Here is a 13,188-nt window from a genome sequence, read left to right as displayed (position 1 = left end):
ATAGAAAACTTTTTTTTTTTTACTGTGAAATTAACATGATGCATGAAAAATAACTTTTTCTGTGACACTGAAGAAAAGCTCATTGCAGCTATTGCAGTACGACAATATTTACTTATTAAGTGATCACACCGATGCATTGCTGTTGCAGTGGACCATTTACACTCTTACCTGTTGCCCGGTGGTAAGGCATTTCTGAACAAGGCAGAATGTGTATGAAATATAATGACATTGTACACTATGAAGGAAGCGAACAGGAGGAGCATCTTCAGCTCAAAGCTCATTCTCAGGAACACTGAGCATGCAATGAAACCCAAAATACAGCAGTAGATGTAATACTAGAACAAAAGATAAAATGTAATCATATTTCTAGCATTTGCAGAGATAATATAAGCACAGAAAATACACATAAGCACAACATATCACACAAATGTAACCATAATACCTACTAATACACACTGTGATATACACCGATCAGCCATAACTTTTTGAGCTCTGATGGGTTACGTGAATACCATTGATCATTGATAAATATTAGGTGCAGCGCTAAAAAGACTTAAATGACTCCTAAGCTAATAAATGTGATACTGTGCAAATATGATAAAGTGCTAATGCAAACATATAATACTGCCCCAAATAAGTGACAGCAATAAAGTGACTGTTAGTGCTGATAAAGTGACATACAGTATATGTTTAAGCAACTAACAATTGCACTGATATGTCAATGAAGTGACAAAGTGAAAATCACTACTACCTACCTGGCACATCACCGAATCAGTGAATATAACATATGGATCACCGAATTTTGAGATCATACATACCCAGATCTCCACTTTGTCACTTTATGGACAGTACATTGTTATTTGTGCAATTATTATTTTGTTTATTGCATTGGTCACTTTATTTTCACTAGTAGTCACTTTATAGCGACACCATTTACCACCACTTTGAATTTCACTTTGTCACTTTATGAACATATCAGTGCAATTGTTAGTTGCTTAAACATATATGTCACTTTATCAGCACTAACAGTCACTTTATTGCTGTCACTTATTTGGGTCAGTAGTATATGTATGCATTAGCACTTTATCATATTTGCACAGTATCATGTTTATTAGTTTAGGAGTCATTTAAGTCTTTTTAGCGCTGCACCTAATATTTATTAGTGACTTTGGAAGGTTTATTTGGTTACCTTTTCGGTGCTGTAGCAGCTTTGGATTTTTTAGCGCTCGCTTCGTGTTCGTGTTTACCATTGATCATCTGGTTACAATGGCATCTGAAAGTTGGTAGGATATATTAGGCAGCAAGTAAAAATCTTGTCCATGAGGCTGATGTGTTGAAAGCAGAAATTATGGGCATTGCAGGTTCTTGTGTATGGGGATGCGTAGCCATAGACTGATCAGGTTGCCCATGCTGACCCGTATCCACAGTCAAAGGTGCCTACAATGGGCCTGTGAGCATCAGAAGTGGACCACAGAGCAATGGAAGAAGGTGAAAAAAATTTAAATATACAGTGCTCAGTTCAACATATAATTCCAGTGATGAGATTGAATCTTGAACAAATGGTGCACAATCGTGATTCCTCCACCAATTAAATGATCAGCCTCCTACCAGAACATATTGATCTCACTATCCAGAGATCAATACACACTTGTGTGCTTGTAATCGACACTCATCTCACTCACGGGATACTTTCATAGCCTCCTCAGCGTGAAGTAACAAAAAAGCAGAAGGAATCCTCTAATATTGTGGACAGATAATCCCTCCGAAGGAGAAGATCAAAAGGACCACAATGGTTAATTGGTGGTGAAACATGTTGGGCGGGGCCTAGCCGATGACATCATACACACGCTGACACGTGAAATTCCGTATTTGTTACTTATGTGCTCCTTTATTCCTCATATTTGTGAGTATATTTCTGATATTTTTTTAATAAAAAGTGGTTTTATGTTATAACACCATTGCTGTCCTTTGATCTTCTCCTTCGAAGGGATTATCTATCCACTGTATTAGAGGATTCCTTCTGATGTTTGTTAGTTCATGCTGAGAAGGTGATGAAAGTATCCCACAAGTGAGATGAGTGCCGATTACGAGCACACAAGCGTGCATTGATCTTTGGATAGTGAGATCAATATCTTCTGATAAGAGGCTGATCACTTTCTCATGGTGGAGGAATCACAGTTGCACACCATTTGTTCAAGATGTAATCTCATCACTGGAGTTATATGTTGGACTGAGCACTGTATACTTTTTATTTTTTTTTCACTATTTATTTGGCAGATTGCAATTATTCACTATAAAGTGTATTTGTTACTATAAAGCACTATTGATGTTTGTTGAATTGTTGTATAAGGTGAGATGCACACCAAGTGTATATTCATTTGTTATAAGGTCATTATTCGACTTTTTGGGTAGCAGCACTCTTTTCCTGCGCTAAGTGAAAATTGTTTGTGTATAGACCAATGGAAGAAGGTGGCCTGGTCTGATGAATCACATTTTCTTTTACATCATGTGGATGGCTGGGTGCATGTAAATTGTTTACCCAGGGAAGAGATGGCACCAGGTTGCAGTATCAATAGGAGGCAAAACGGTGGAGACAGTGTGATGCTTCAGACAATGTCCTGCTGGGAAACCTTGGGCCCTGCCATTCATGTGGATGTTACTTTGACATGTACCGCCTACCTAAACATTGTTGGTGACCAAAAACACCCCTTCATGGAAATGGTATTCCTTGATGGCAGTGGCCTCTTTCAGCAGGATAATGCACCCTGCCAAACAGCAAAAACAGTTCAACATTGATTTGAGGAACACAACTAGTTTGAGGTTTTGACTTGGCCTCCAAATTTTGCAGATCTCAATCCAATCAAGAATCTGTTCGATGTGCTGGAAAAACAAGTTTTATCCATTGAGGCCTCACTTCACAACTTACAGGACTTAAAGGATCTGCTACTGAGGGCTTGGTGCCAGATACCAAAGCATATCTTAAGAGGTCTAGTGGCGTCCATACCTGAACAGGTCAGAGCTGCTTTGGCAGCAAAAGGGGAACCTACTCAATATTAAGCAGGTGGTCATACAGTTATGGCTGATCGGTGTATATTTCTAACAGTACACAGAACAGGATAGTGGAAACATACTTACAAAGTTAACTACCTACGTAAATAAAAGGCAAGTAAACGCAAATTACAAGTACAAACTGAATTTTGTACTATACCATAAAATAATTTTCTCAGAGTAAATTTATGTTTCAATGAGAGCAGTGTTAGACATGAGAGTGAGTCAATTCAAATTTCAAGATCATCAAGTATCACAGATGAAATATGATAATACAACCACGTAGAAATCAAATTCAGCTCTCAATAATTGTTCCTTTCAATAGTAGTTGTTCTCAAACATCAGAAATCAACATGAACAGCCCAAAAAGGTGATTTTTCATCTCATGCCTTGCAGCATCATCTATTTCCTCTGACCAGGTTTCCTATTAGGCCCAAGGAGGGCATTGATGTGACGCCAGGGGGAATTCTCTAGAAATATTTTTAGTTTATTGTGTAAGCATATTAACTGATAAACAAAGTGTTCAAGATAATACAGTTGGACAAGAAGAGAATAGCAAAGAAAAATGGGGAAAGCCAAGGAAAAGAGATGAGTGGGGAATCCAGATCTAGGGAGGTGAAATATATTGGATCCATGGATCTCATGTCATTTTAAATTTAATTTGTGAATCATTTAATATGCTTGCTAACTTGTCTTTAATTATAATCCAGTTAAGTTTGTTCTTGACTATATTCAAAGAAATGGTCAATTTACTCATTTCGTTTGGTAAATCGGTTAACCTACTACGAAGTTACACATCATCTGGGGATTTTTTTGAGATTCATAAGAGTAACCATACTCTGAGTTTATTTAGCGACACAATAGGATCCATAGATCTTTACCATTGGTACTATATTCCACTGTAAAAAATTGAAACCGAACATCAGATTGCAAAATATAGCAGGACAAACCCCCAAAAACTCTTCAAATATATTAATAGTAAAAAGGTCCGGTCCGAGAATGTAGGCCATTTACAAAATAATCTAGAGTGCGTGACTGGGGACAAAGAGAAGGCAAATGTATTTAATACCTTCTTCAGCTCTGTCTATACAAAGGAGCATGGGGGAGCTCTTGTCCATAATGGGCATTGTATTGACACAGCTCCAGATTATCCACATTGGCTCACAACTGATATGATCCAGAAATATTTAGACAAAATAAAGGTGAATAAAGCAACTGGACCGGATGGCATACACCCATGGGTCCTGAGCTCTGTCATTTCAAAACAATTGTTTCTCATTTTTAGGGACTCTTTAATCACTGGCATAGTAAAACTGGATTGGTGTAAGGCCAATGTGGTGCCTTTATTAAAAAAGGGATCAAAATTTTTACCAAGTACTTATAGAAATGTTAATTTAACTTCTATAGTTGGGAAGATACTGTAGAGTTTAATAAAAGACCACATAGATGAGTTCTTGCTGGTAAAAAATATTTTAAGCAACAGACAGCATGGATTCATGAAAGACAGAAGTTGTCAAACAAATCTGATTTCTTTTTATGAGGAGGTGAGCAAAACCTTGGATAGAGGAGTGGCTGTGGATGTGGTATACTTGGATTTTGCAAAAGCCTTTGCCACAGTTCCCCACACACGGCTAATGTGTAAGGTAAAGTCTACGGGCTTGGAAAAATCTGTATGTAAATGGATAAAAAACTAGCTAAAAGATCGTATTCAGAGAGTAGTGGTTAATGATTCATACTCTGAATGGTCTAGGGTTGTCAGTGGTGTACCCCAAGGTTCAGTGTTAGGACACTTACTTTTTAATATATTTAGAAACGATATAGGGTCTGGGATTAAAAATACCATTTCAGTCTTTGCAGATGACACGACGCTGTGCAGTGGAATAACGTCCTTACAGGATGTCTTCAACTTACAAGCTGACCTGAATGCACTGTTTAATTGGGCAACTATGTGGCATATGAGGTTTAATGTTGATAAATGTAAGGTTATGCACTTGGGGGCTAAGAATATGCATGCATCATACATACTAGGGGGAGTACAACTGGGGGAATCAATGGTGGAGAAGGATCTGGGAGTTCTGGTAGATCACAAGCTTAATAATGGCATGCAATGCCAAGTTGCAGTTTCTAAAGCAAGCAAAATCCTCTCTTGTATTAAAAGAGATATAGACTTCAGAGAGAGAGATATCATTTTACCCCTGTACAAATCATTAGTAGGACCTCATCTGGAATATGCAGTTCAGTTTTGAGCACCAATTCACAAAAAGAACATTGGGGAACTGGAGAAAGTGCAGAATAGGGAAACCAAATTAATAAGAGGCATGGAGGAGCACAGCTATGAGGAAATATTAGAGGAACTGAATTTATTTTCTCCTGAGAAGAGGATATTAAGGGGGGATATGATCAACATGTATAAATACATCAGTGGTTCATATAATGAACTCGGTGTAGAGTTATTCACCCTGAGGTCATCACAGAGGACAAGGGGGCACTCTTTACGTGTGGAGGAAAGGAGATTTAATCTCCAAATACGGAAAGATTTCTTCACAGTAAGAGCTGTGAAAATGTGGAATAGACTCCCTCAAGAGTTAGTTCTGGCCAGCTCAGTAGATTGCATTAACCACTTCCTGTCCAGCCGTTGTATATAAACAGCCAGACGGTGGCAGTACAGGGGCGGGTGGCCGTTTTTAAACGGCCTCCCCGCCCCCTGCTTGTGCGCGCTCCTTGGGACACAGTGGAACACCGATCGTTGTACGGGACCTCTGTGTGAGGTCCCGATCATGTGATCACTTATCAGTGATCACATGAAGAGTAGTAAGCAAGATGTCACTTCTGACATCATTGCTTACTACGTGTGAAATCTGTGAATGATCACAGAGGTCACATGGTACAAGGCTATTTTCAACAGCCTTGTACCATGTGACAAGCTGCGACCAATCACAGCTCACACAGTATTTCTCAATGGCTGCAAGAATGCAGCCAGAGAGAAGGAGAAATGATTGCTTTTCCAGCCTTTAAGGGTGTAAAAGCAATCAGTGTAAAAAAAAAAAAAATCTTCATAACCCCCCACAAGTAGTACAGTGTCACCTTGGTGACACTGTACTGCTAAGATGACAGTATGTAAAAAAAAACAAATAATATAAAAAATAAAATGTTTTTTAAAAAATTATAATTTTTGGTTAAACTAATTTGGGTTATTTTTTTTACTAAAAAGATAACTGAATACATTTTGGCAAAGATTTATGAAGAAAGATAAAATTTTGCAAATAAATAATAAGAAAAACACTTTTTTTCAAATTCTTTGGACTTTTTCGTTAATATAGCAAAAAATTAAAATCCCAGTGATGAATAAATACCAACAAAATAATGCTTTATCTGTCTCAAAAAATGCTAAAAAATTCATATGGGTACAGCATGACCACGCAATTGTCATTCAAAATGTGATAGCGCTGAAAGCTGAAAATTGGCCTGGACAGGAAGGGGGTGAAAGTGTCCGGACTTGAAGTAGTTAAAAAAGGCCTGGATTCTTTCCTAAATAAGCATAATATAACTGGATACTAACATTTATAGGTGAAGTTGATCAAGGGAATATCCGATTGCCTTTCGGGAGATCACAAAGGAAATTTTTCCCTGCAGGTGCAAATTGGATCATGCTTTGCTGGGTTTATTGCCTTCCTCTGGAACAACTGTGGGTATAGGATTATAACTTTTTTTTTTTTGCATGAGCTGGATGGACTTTGGTTTTTTTCAGCCAAGCTAACTATGTAAGAACTATGTAAGGCTGTGTCCCTCAGTAATAAGGAAAAAATTTAATTTTATTAACAGATTAATGATGTGTTATTAGTTTTACTGTTACACAAAATTGTAAAAACACTTACTGGTATGCTTTGACAATTGTGTGTTCCCAAGCTAGAGACATTGCATTTCTGGAGAGTTTGGTCTAAAGGCTGAAAGAACAAAGATAGATATTACTTTTAATAATGATAATTTAACAGTCCATAATGCTTGCGGATGACATTAAAAAGGCTTACCAAATTAAGAATAGCAATTGCTAGGAGTGCGGCTATAGTCAACATAGCCAATGGAACTCTCACTAGGGGTTTAGTCTCTACCATTTCTGCTATAGAGCATAGTGAACGTGACATAGGTGAACTTTCCCCACAGAAACGCTGGAAAACAGGAGACAATCTGTTATTACTGTAGCATGCATATAAACCACCAGCTGTCTGCCAGACTGCTTTTTGTCCACAGGTAACCTGTCAAGTCTGGCTATTATGCTCTAGTTTTGTAAGTCAGTTCCACCAACAACTTATAATCAGTTAGCAAAGTGGGGTGCAGACTTACCACACATTTGTCTGCATAGCAAATAAGCAACACGCAAATGATTATCAAAGACACCACAGCAAATGAAACACCTAGTTTCACACTCCTGCAAGAGAGAAAGGTGACAAAATTTCATTAAAATAAATGATTGCTTAGCATTTGGAAACCAGTGCCTAAAACTGGAGACTAAAAATAGAATTCTATTCCATTACATGAATTAAAAAAACTAGCAAGATTATATTTTTGTCAAGGCACGCTCATAGACCTACATAAATGAATGTGCAAGTATGATCTGGTGGCTCACAGATACTAGGATTGGGTTGCAGGTTCATGAATAGCAACAGTCTGTGTGGCCAATCAATTTTATGTTGTGTGCAGACAGGTCTCTAAGAGTGCAGAACCTAGCTGTGCTGACTGGCAGGGATGCTAGAATCAAAGACTGGCTGGGCAGAATTAGAAATTTTTAAATTCTTCAACAGGTAATACAGTTTACACATATATATTTCAACCTTGTATGTTATGTTTTCCTGGAATTCAACTTTAAGTGCCATGTTATCTCTGCTCAAGTGTATGAGGACTGTCTGCCACACATTTTCAGCTTTGTTTACATTCTCTCTCATTTGCATTTGGCAGTTAGTTACTGGCTTAGCTAAAGACCTAAAGTTTGCAAAATGACTGGAAAATATACATTTAAAACACTCATCTCTAAAAAGGACATATATATTTTTCTGGACAGTGTATTCAGATTTCTCTTAATTCATATGTTAATTCAAAGAATTAAATGAGATGCAGTTGCTTATCTTACAACTTCATCTAAATCAACCTAATATGTAAGCAACCATATCCAATACAAGGATTTTCCAACAATGAAAGTTATGTGTAACCTAATTTCCCAGAGATGAGAGATATTAAAGTTGAATAAAACTTCTTATTAGTAGCATATGTACCAACCTTGGCATGACCAAAATCTGGATCAAGAATATGCACAGGAAAACTATACTGGCACACAAGAAATAATTCCGGATCTTAGGTATTCTGAGGGTGCGGTACTAAAAAACAAAACAAACATCAACTAACACATTTAGAAAGGGAATTCACTTCCTTTAAACTTCAGGGGGACCAAACTTTGGCTATTTGGAGTAGAAAAAGTTCTGACATAAGTGGGAATAGACAATGCCCCATTCTTTGGTGTCAGTGGGAGGAAATGTGCCAAATCATTGGTGTCATTGGGAGGTTATTGTGACCCATCATTACTGTCATTGGGCCCCATTGTTGGTGTCAGTGGGAGGAATAGTGCCCCATTGTTGATGTAATTGGGAGGACTTGTGCCCCATCACTGTTGTCATTGGGCCCAATCATTGTTGTAATTGGGACATATTGTGCCCCTTCATTGGTATCAGTAGGGGGAATTATGTCCCATTGTTGGTATCAGTGGATGAAATAGTACCCCAAGGGACAGATAAAAGCAAGAAAAGGGCCGCATACAGCCTCTGGGCCACAGTTTGGAGGCCACTGGTATACAGTAATGATATATACTGAAGATAGCATTACATGATGATAACTACATTTATTTTACATCTAAGTTAGGACAAGATGGACATGAAACAGAAATAAATATTTTGTTTTACCTCTCTTTCCAAGCCATCAGCAGTGAAAAATAACAGGAAGGCATAAAAGTCATCTGATTTACCAAACCAGGGTCTAAAAGATAGAAAACAATCTGCTTTACTTCAACTGTTCAATCCATGTCTTATTATACAGCTAGATCATAAAAATATAAAACATTAGGATCTTTGCTAATGCTCAGCATGATGCCCCTGCGTTTTGAATACAGCAATATTTACTTTATATTTTTAACGATTAGCTATGTTAAAAACAGTTTAAATGGATGATGTTCAATTTCAATGCCCAAAAACATAAGTTCACATTTAAGGGGGTTAATGTAAGATTAGTAAGAGTTTGATTTGTGGTTTATACAGCTATGTTTTGGAGTTTAAGTGAACTTGTGCTCTGCCAATTTTGAAAAACAGAATGCAAACACCGCCATAGTCATGCAAAAAGGACCACCCGTCTTTCTGGTGACTGACCTAGGAATATTAAATGCTTTTTGCCCAGTATCTGTGATTTCAACATGTTCATATGACAGCTGGACATTTTATGGGGTAACCAATAACAAGATGCATTGAAAATTTTTATTCACTAGAACCCTCTGCAGCCTAATAAAATAGAAACTTTGTGCAGTGATCCAGAAACCACAGCAATCTCACAGGATTCAGTTATACCATCAAAAATTCTTTGGCGGGCAGATTTTTTTTTCATTTTATAAACAGTCAATGGTCTAATGTCATAACAAGCCTTTTACTGTTAAAAATATATACTACAGATACAAATTAAGAAATGCATGTTCTTAAAAAAACTATGAAGGCACAGAAAGAAATTTTACAAAACACATTCATACACAGTTATATGCTTCTGCCCCAAAAATCAGAACTACTGTTGTACAATGCTGCGCTGGGTCAATTTGCATGACAGATTAATCAAATCCTGTTTGAAATTTGGAAACCTGAACTTAATAGCAAATTCCATTGAATTCCATTGCAAGGATGAATCTTGTTACTAAATTTTCAAAGCTATTGGCTATTGTTAAAAAAAAAAGGGCCCGGGAGAACAGGGCATTGCCATGTAATACATTTAACAAAGTAAAAAAAAAAGTTTTAAATAACAGACCATACCATAGTTCACTTTCTCTTTGACTCCCTCAAATCTAAAAGTTCTATATTTTTCTTTTGTAAGAGAACTCTCTGTGCCTTTTCACTCAACTTATCTCTCACAAACTTGTATCTCTTGTATATTAGACTTGTGCAAGATCCCCAACCAGCTGATGTTTTTAAATCAACTGGTCAAGGGGATGCCCTTCTGGTGTCTTTATTCACTTTTTAAATTTTTTAGACAATGAGCAATAAAGAGTACTAGTATACCTTGTCCTCTTTCCCCGGGAAAGGGAAGGCAAATATCTGGGTTTCCCTCATTCTAAAAAGGGTTTCCAGATTCTGACAAGCAAATACCCCCCACTATAAGTTACCCCACCCCCTTTCTAATGTGCATTGTCCCTTAAAAGAAAAAAAAAGTGTAGGATACATCTTAAAACTCAAACAAACAAATATCAAAATATCATGCATGGGTTCAGGTAGGTGAACTGGCCATTTTGTTGGCCGTTCGCTGAATTAAGAATGGGCTGGGCTTCAGTCAAATCCGAAGCTCACCTCTATCAGTAAGGGTCCACATTGAATTTTACAGACCAGCCAGTGCCTAGAAGCCCTATACTATTCATTCCCTATGCAGTTTGTTAGTAGCACTCCCTATGCTTCCCAAAACACAGATAAAGCACATTGTCAATATGGCTGCTGTGACCTTACCCTTCTATCCAAAGCCACCTTATTGGCCCTTCTAAGACAGCTGACCTAGATTCAAAAGTCAGGCAGTGCTCTATGGTTACAAAGAACCCAAACCTCATCCCTAATCAGACATAAAGAAGTCATGGGTATCTATTTCTGATAGAAAATATCAGTGGACATAAACTAGGGGAATAACTAAACTTCTTGCACTATTATAATGGTTCAGGAAACTGTCAGGAATGACATGCAACACATTAGTGAAGCAGATAGTCATGTTTCAGGTCTATCTGCATCACCCTGCACTAGTTTCTTTTGCTGAGTGAAACAGAATTAGTGTAGAGTCTGCGCACAGAGAGAATGCAAAGGTTTTCCATATATAGAACTGTTGCAGATCCCCATTCAGTTCAGAGCTGGCATACAGGATGTGAGCTTTCAGTAGACCGCTCACATCCCTCTCTCTACCTCAGCAGTGATCACACTAAACAAGCACTCTGAGCTGAGTAGGGGCAGAAACAAGTAGAGGGATCGGAAGCATACAGCTCTATCTCTCCTGTTCTGTATTATGTCTGTCACAGCAGAAGAGTGAACTGATCGATCCTATTTAACAAACCGGCTTCTGACACTTTTCTTATTTAAGAGCAGCATCTGCTCCATTTTTGTTGTGTTTAGAAGAGTGGCACAACATTGTGTTTACACCATTTGCACTTAATTCCTCCCAAAGACCTTAACATACAACAACTTGAATATCATTGCAGCAAGTCATATTAGAACACAAGAATAAATTGATCATTACTTCCTAATATCAGATTTTAATTTATGTTGATGTCCCAAGGTTACCAGTTGCTGTCATCATGGAATACGATACAGACTACTCAAAAGATTATAATATGAACACTTTATTTGGATCTAATTAAAAAATACTTGACCGTACTTAACGGAACTGAGCCCATCAATTGTGTTTAGCATTCTGTCATGGAGTTCTTCTTCCTGATTCCTTTTCTGTGACACACTCCTAAATGTAATAATAATAAAGATGATGACAATAATATTAACAGAAAGAAAACAACAACTCACTAGTATGATAAGGTATCCATCCTCCAACCAAAGCATTTTTTCTTTGTTTTGGGTAGTGTAGTGAAAAATTAGAATCAACTTCCTATTTTTACTGCTCTGTCCCCATTGGTGATTCACCTCTTTCCTGAGTGGACACCTGGACAGGAGGTGAGATGAAATCTAACCATTTGGGAAAATAAGCAATAAAAAAAAACAAAAAAAAAAACTGACAGTTAAAAAAACTGGCCTCATTTTTTTTTAGCCGGTGCAAAATATCACTATGGTGTCCACAACACACTACTGTCCTTAGAAAGTTAGACTTTAGAATGGACACCAATTATGTTTGCTCTTGAATGCATTATTTAACATACAGTAGTTGATAAGGTTGGGTCCATCCAGTTCCTTTATGTGTGTGTGTGTGTGTTTAATTTGCTACCAATTTCCATGTCCTTGTATATTATATTCCCTGAGAAACATTTTTTTAACATATCTACACTCCCCACTGACTCCATTAGGGCTACTTTCACACTGATCCATAGCACAAATGCGGCAAAAACACATATGCGTTTTTACCGCATTTGTGGTGCTTTTTTTACAGGACACATGACTCAAAAAACACAATGTAGGTGTGCTTTTTATGTGTTTTTGCAGCAGTTTCTATTGACTTCAATCGGATGTGCATTTGTCGCGGGTTTTGTTTTACCACACCAAACCTGCACCAAAAATTGAGCAAGCAGGTTATTAAAAATGGCACCGGACCCACAATGGACCAGTGTAAAGAGTTCCATAGGAATACATTGTCACACATTTTTCTTCCGCTTTTTTTTTTTTTTTTAACGCAAAAGCAGAAGAAAATCAGATCAGTGTGAAAGCAGCCTAACTGTGGACAGTAAAGAACTCTGTGGGCAGTTTATGATTGAACGGCTTCTTTAGAGACCTTAGATTTTAACAGTTTTCTCCTGGTGTTACAGTTACCATTGAAAGATTTGTTTGTGATCATATCCCCTCTTACGTATCTCCTCTCCAAATGAACAAACATAACTTACACCTTCTTTTAGTTAGATCTTGCAGCAGTATTGCTAGGTTTTATCATCATCAACTGACTTGCACCAACTGAAAACATCCTTTAGAGGACATGTATTAAATCAAGATAGTTTCTGTTGGTGCTGACCTGTACTAAAGCATAGCAGTTTTTATTGGTGCTTTTATTTATAAGAATCTGGCATTGCACAATTCTTGTCAGCCAGTTAGATTATAACATTTAGCAGCATTACAATTGCCTCACTAAAATCAGAAGATGTCCCCTGCTAATACAAACGACTGGCACCCTGTGCAACTGCATGATCCAGGTTGGCACTGGGAATATAAAAAC

The 13,188-nt window shown here is 37.5% G+C and overlaps 1 protein-coding gene across 2 annotated transcripts in view; it reads right to left on the bottom strand.

Annotated features, from left to right (window-relative positions):
* The window catches only part of ADCY7 (adenylate cyclase 7), a 351,396-nt gene that overhangs the window by 31,347 nt on the left and 306,861 nt on the right, over positions 1 to 13,188 (bottom strand). For both annotated transcript variants that reach the window (XM_089689483.1, XM_089689484.1), the window contains 7 exons: positions 11,695 to 11,775; positions 8,997 to 9,069; positions 8,320 to 8,417; positions 7,390 to 7,474; positions 7,077 to 7,214; positions 6,924 to 6,992; positions 169 to 335 (listed from right to left, as the gene is read on the bottom strand). In XM_089689483.1, coding sequence (XP_089545609.1) covers positions 169 to 335; positions 6,924 to 6,992; positions 7,077 to 7,214; positions 7,390 to 7,474; positions 8,320 to 8,417; positions 8,997 to 9,069; positions 11,695 to 11,775 — 711 coding nt within the window. The remainder of the gene's footprint in view (positions 1 to 168; positions 336 to 6,923; positions 6,993 to 7,076; positions 7,215 to 7,389; positions 7,475 to 8,319; positions 8,418 to 8,996; positions 9,070 to 11,694; positions 11,776 to 13,188) is intronic.

The sequence above is a fragment of the Staurois parvus genome, unplaced genomic scaffold (genome assembly GCF_062004578.1).
Source record: "Staurois parvus isolate SC_StPar_1 unplaced genomic scaffold, SC_StPar_1.0 ptg000476l, whole genome shotgun sequence".
Taxonomy (NCBI): Eukaryota; Metazoa; Chordata; class Amphibia; order Anura; family Ranidae; genus Staurois; species Staurois parvus.
The sequence above is the reverse complement of the archived record's forward strand: the minus strand, read 5'-3'. Positions and strand labels throughout refer to the sequence as shown.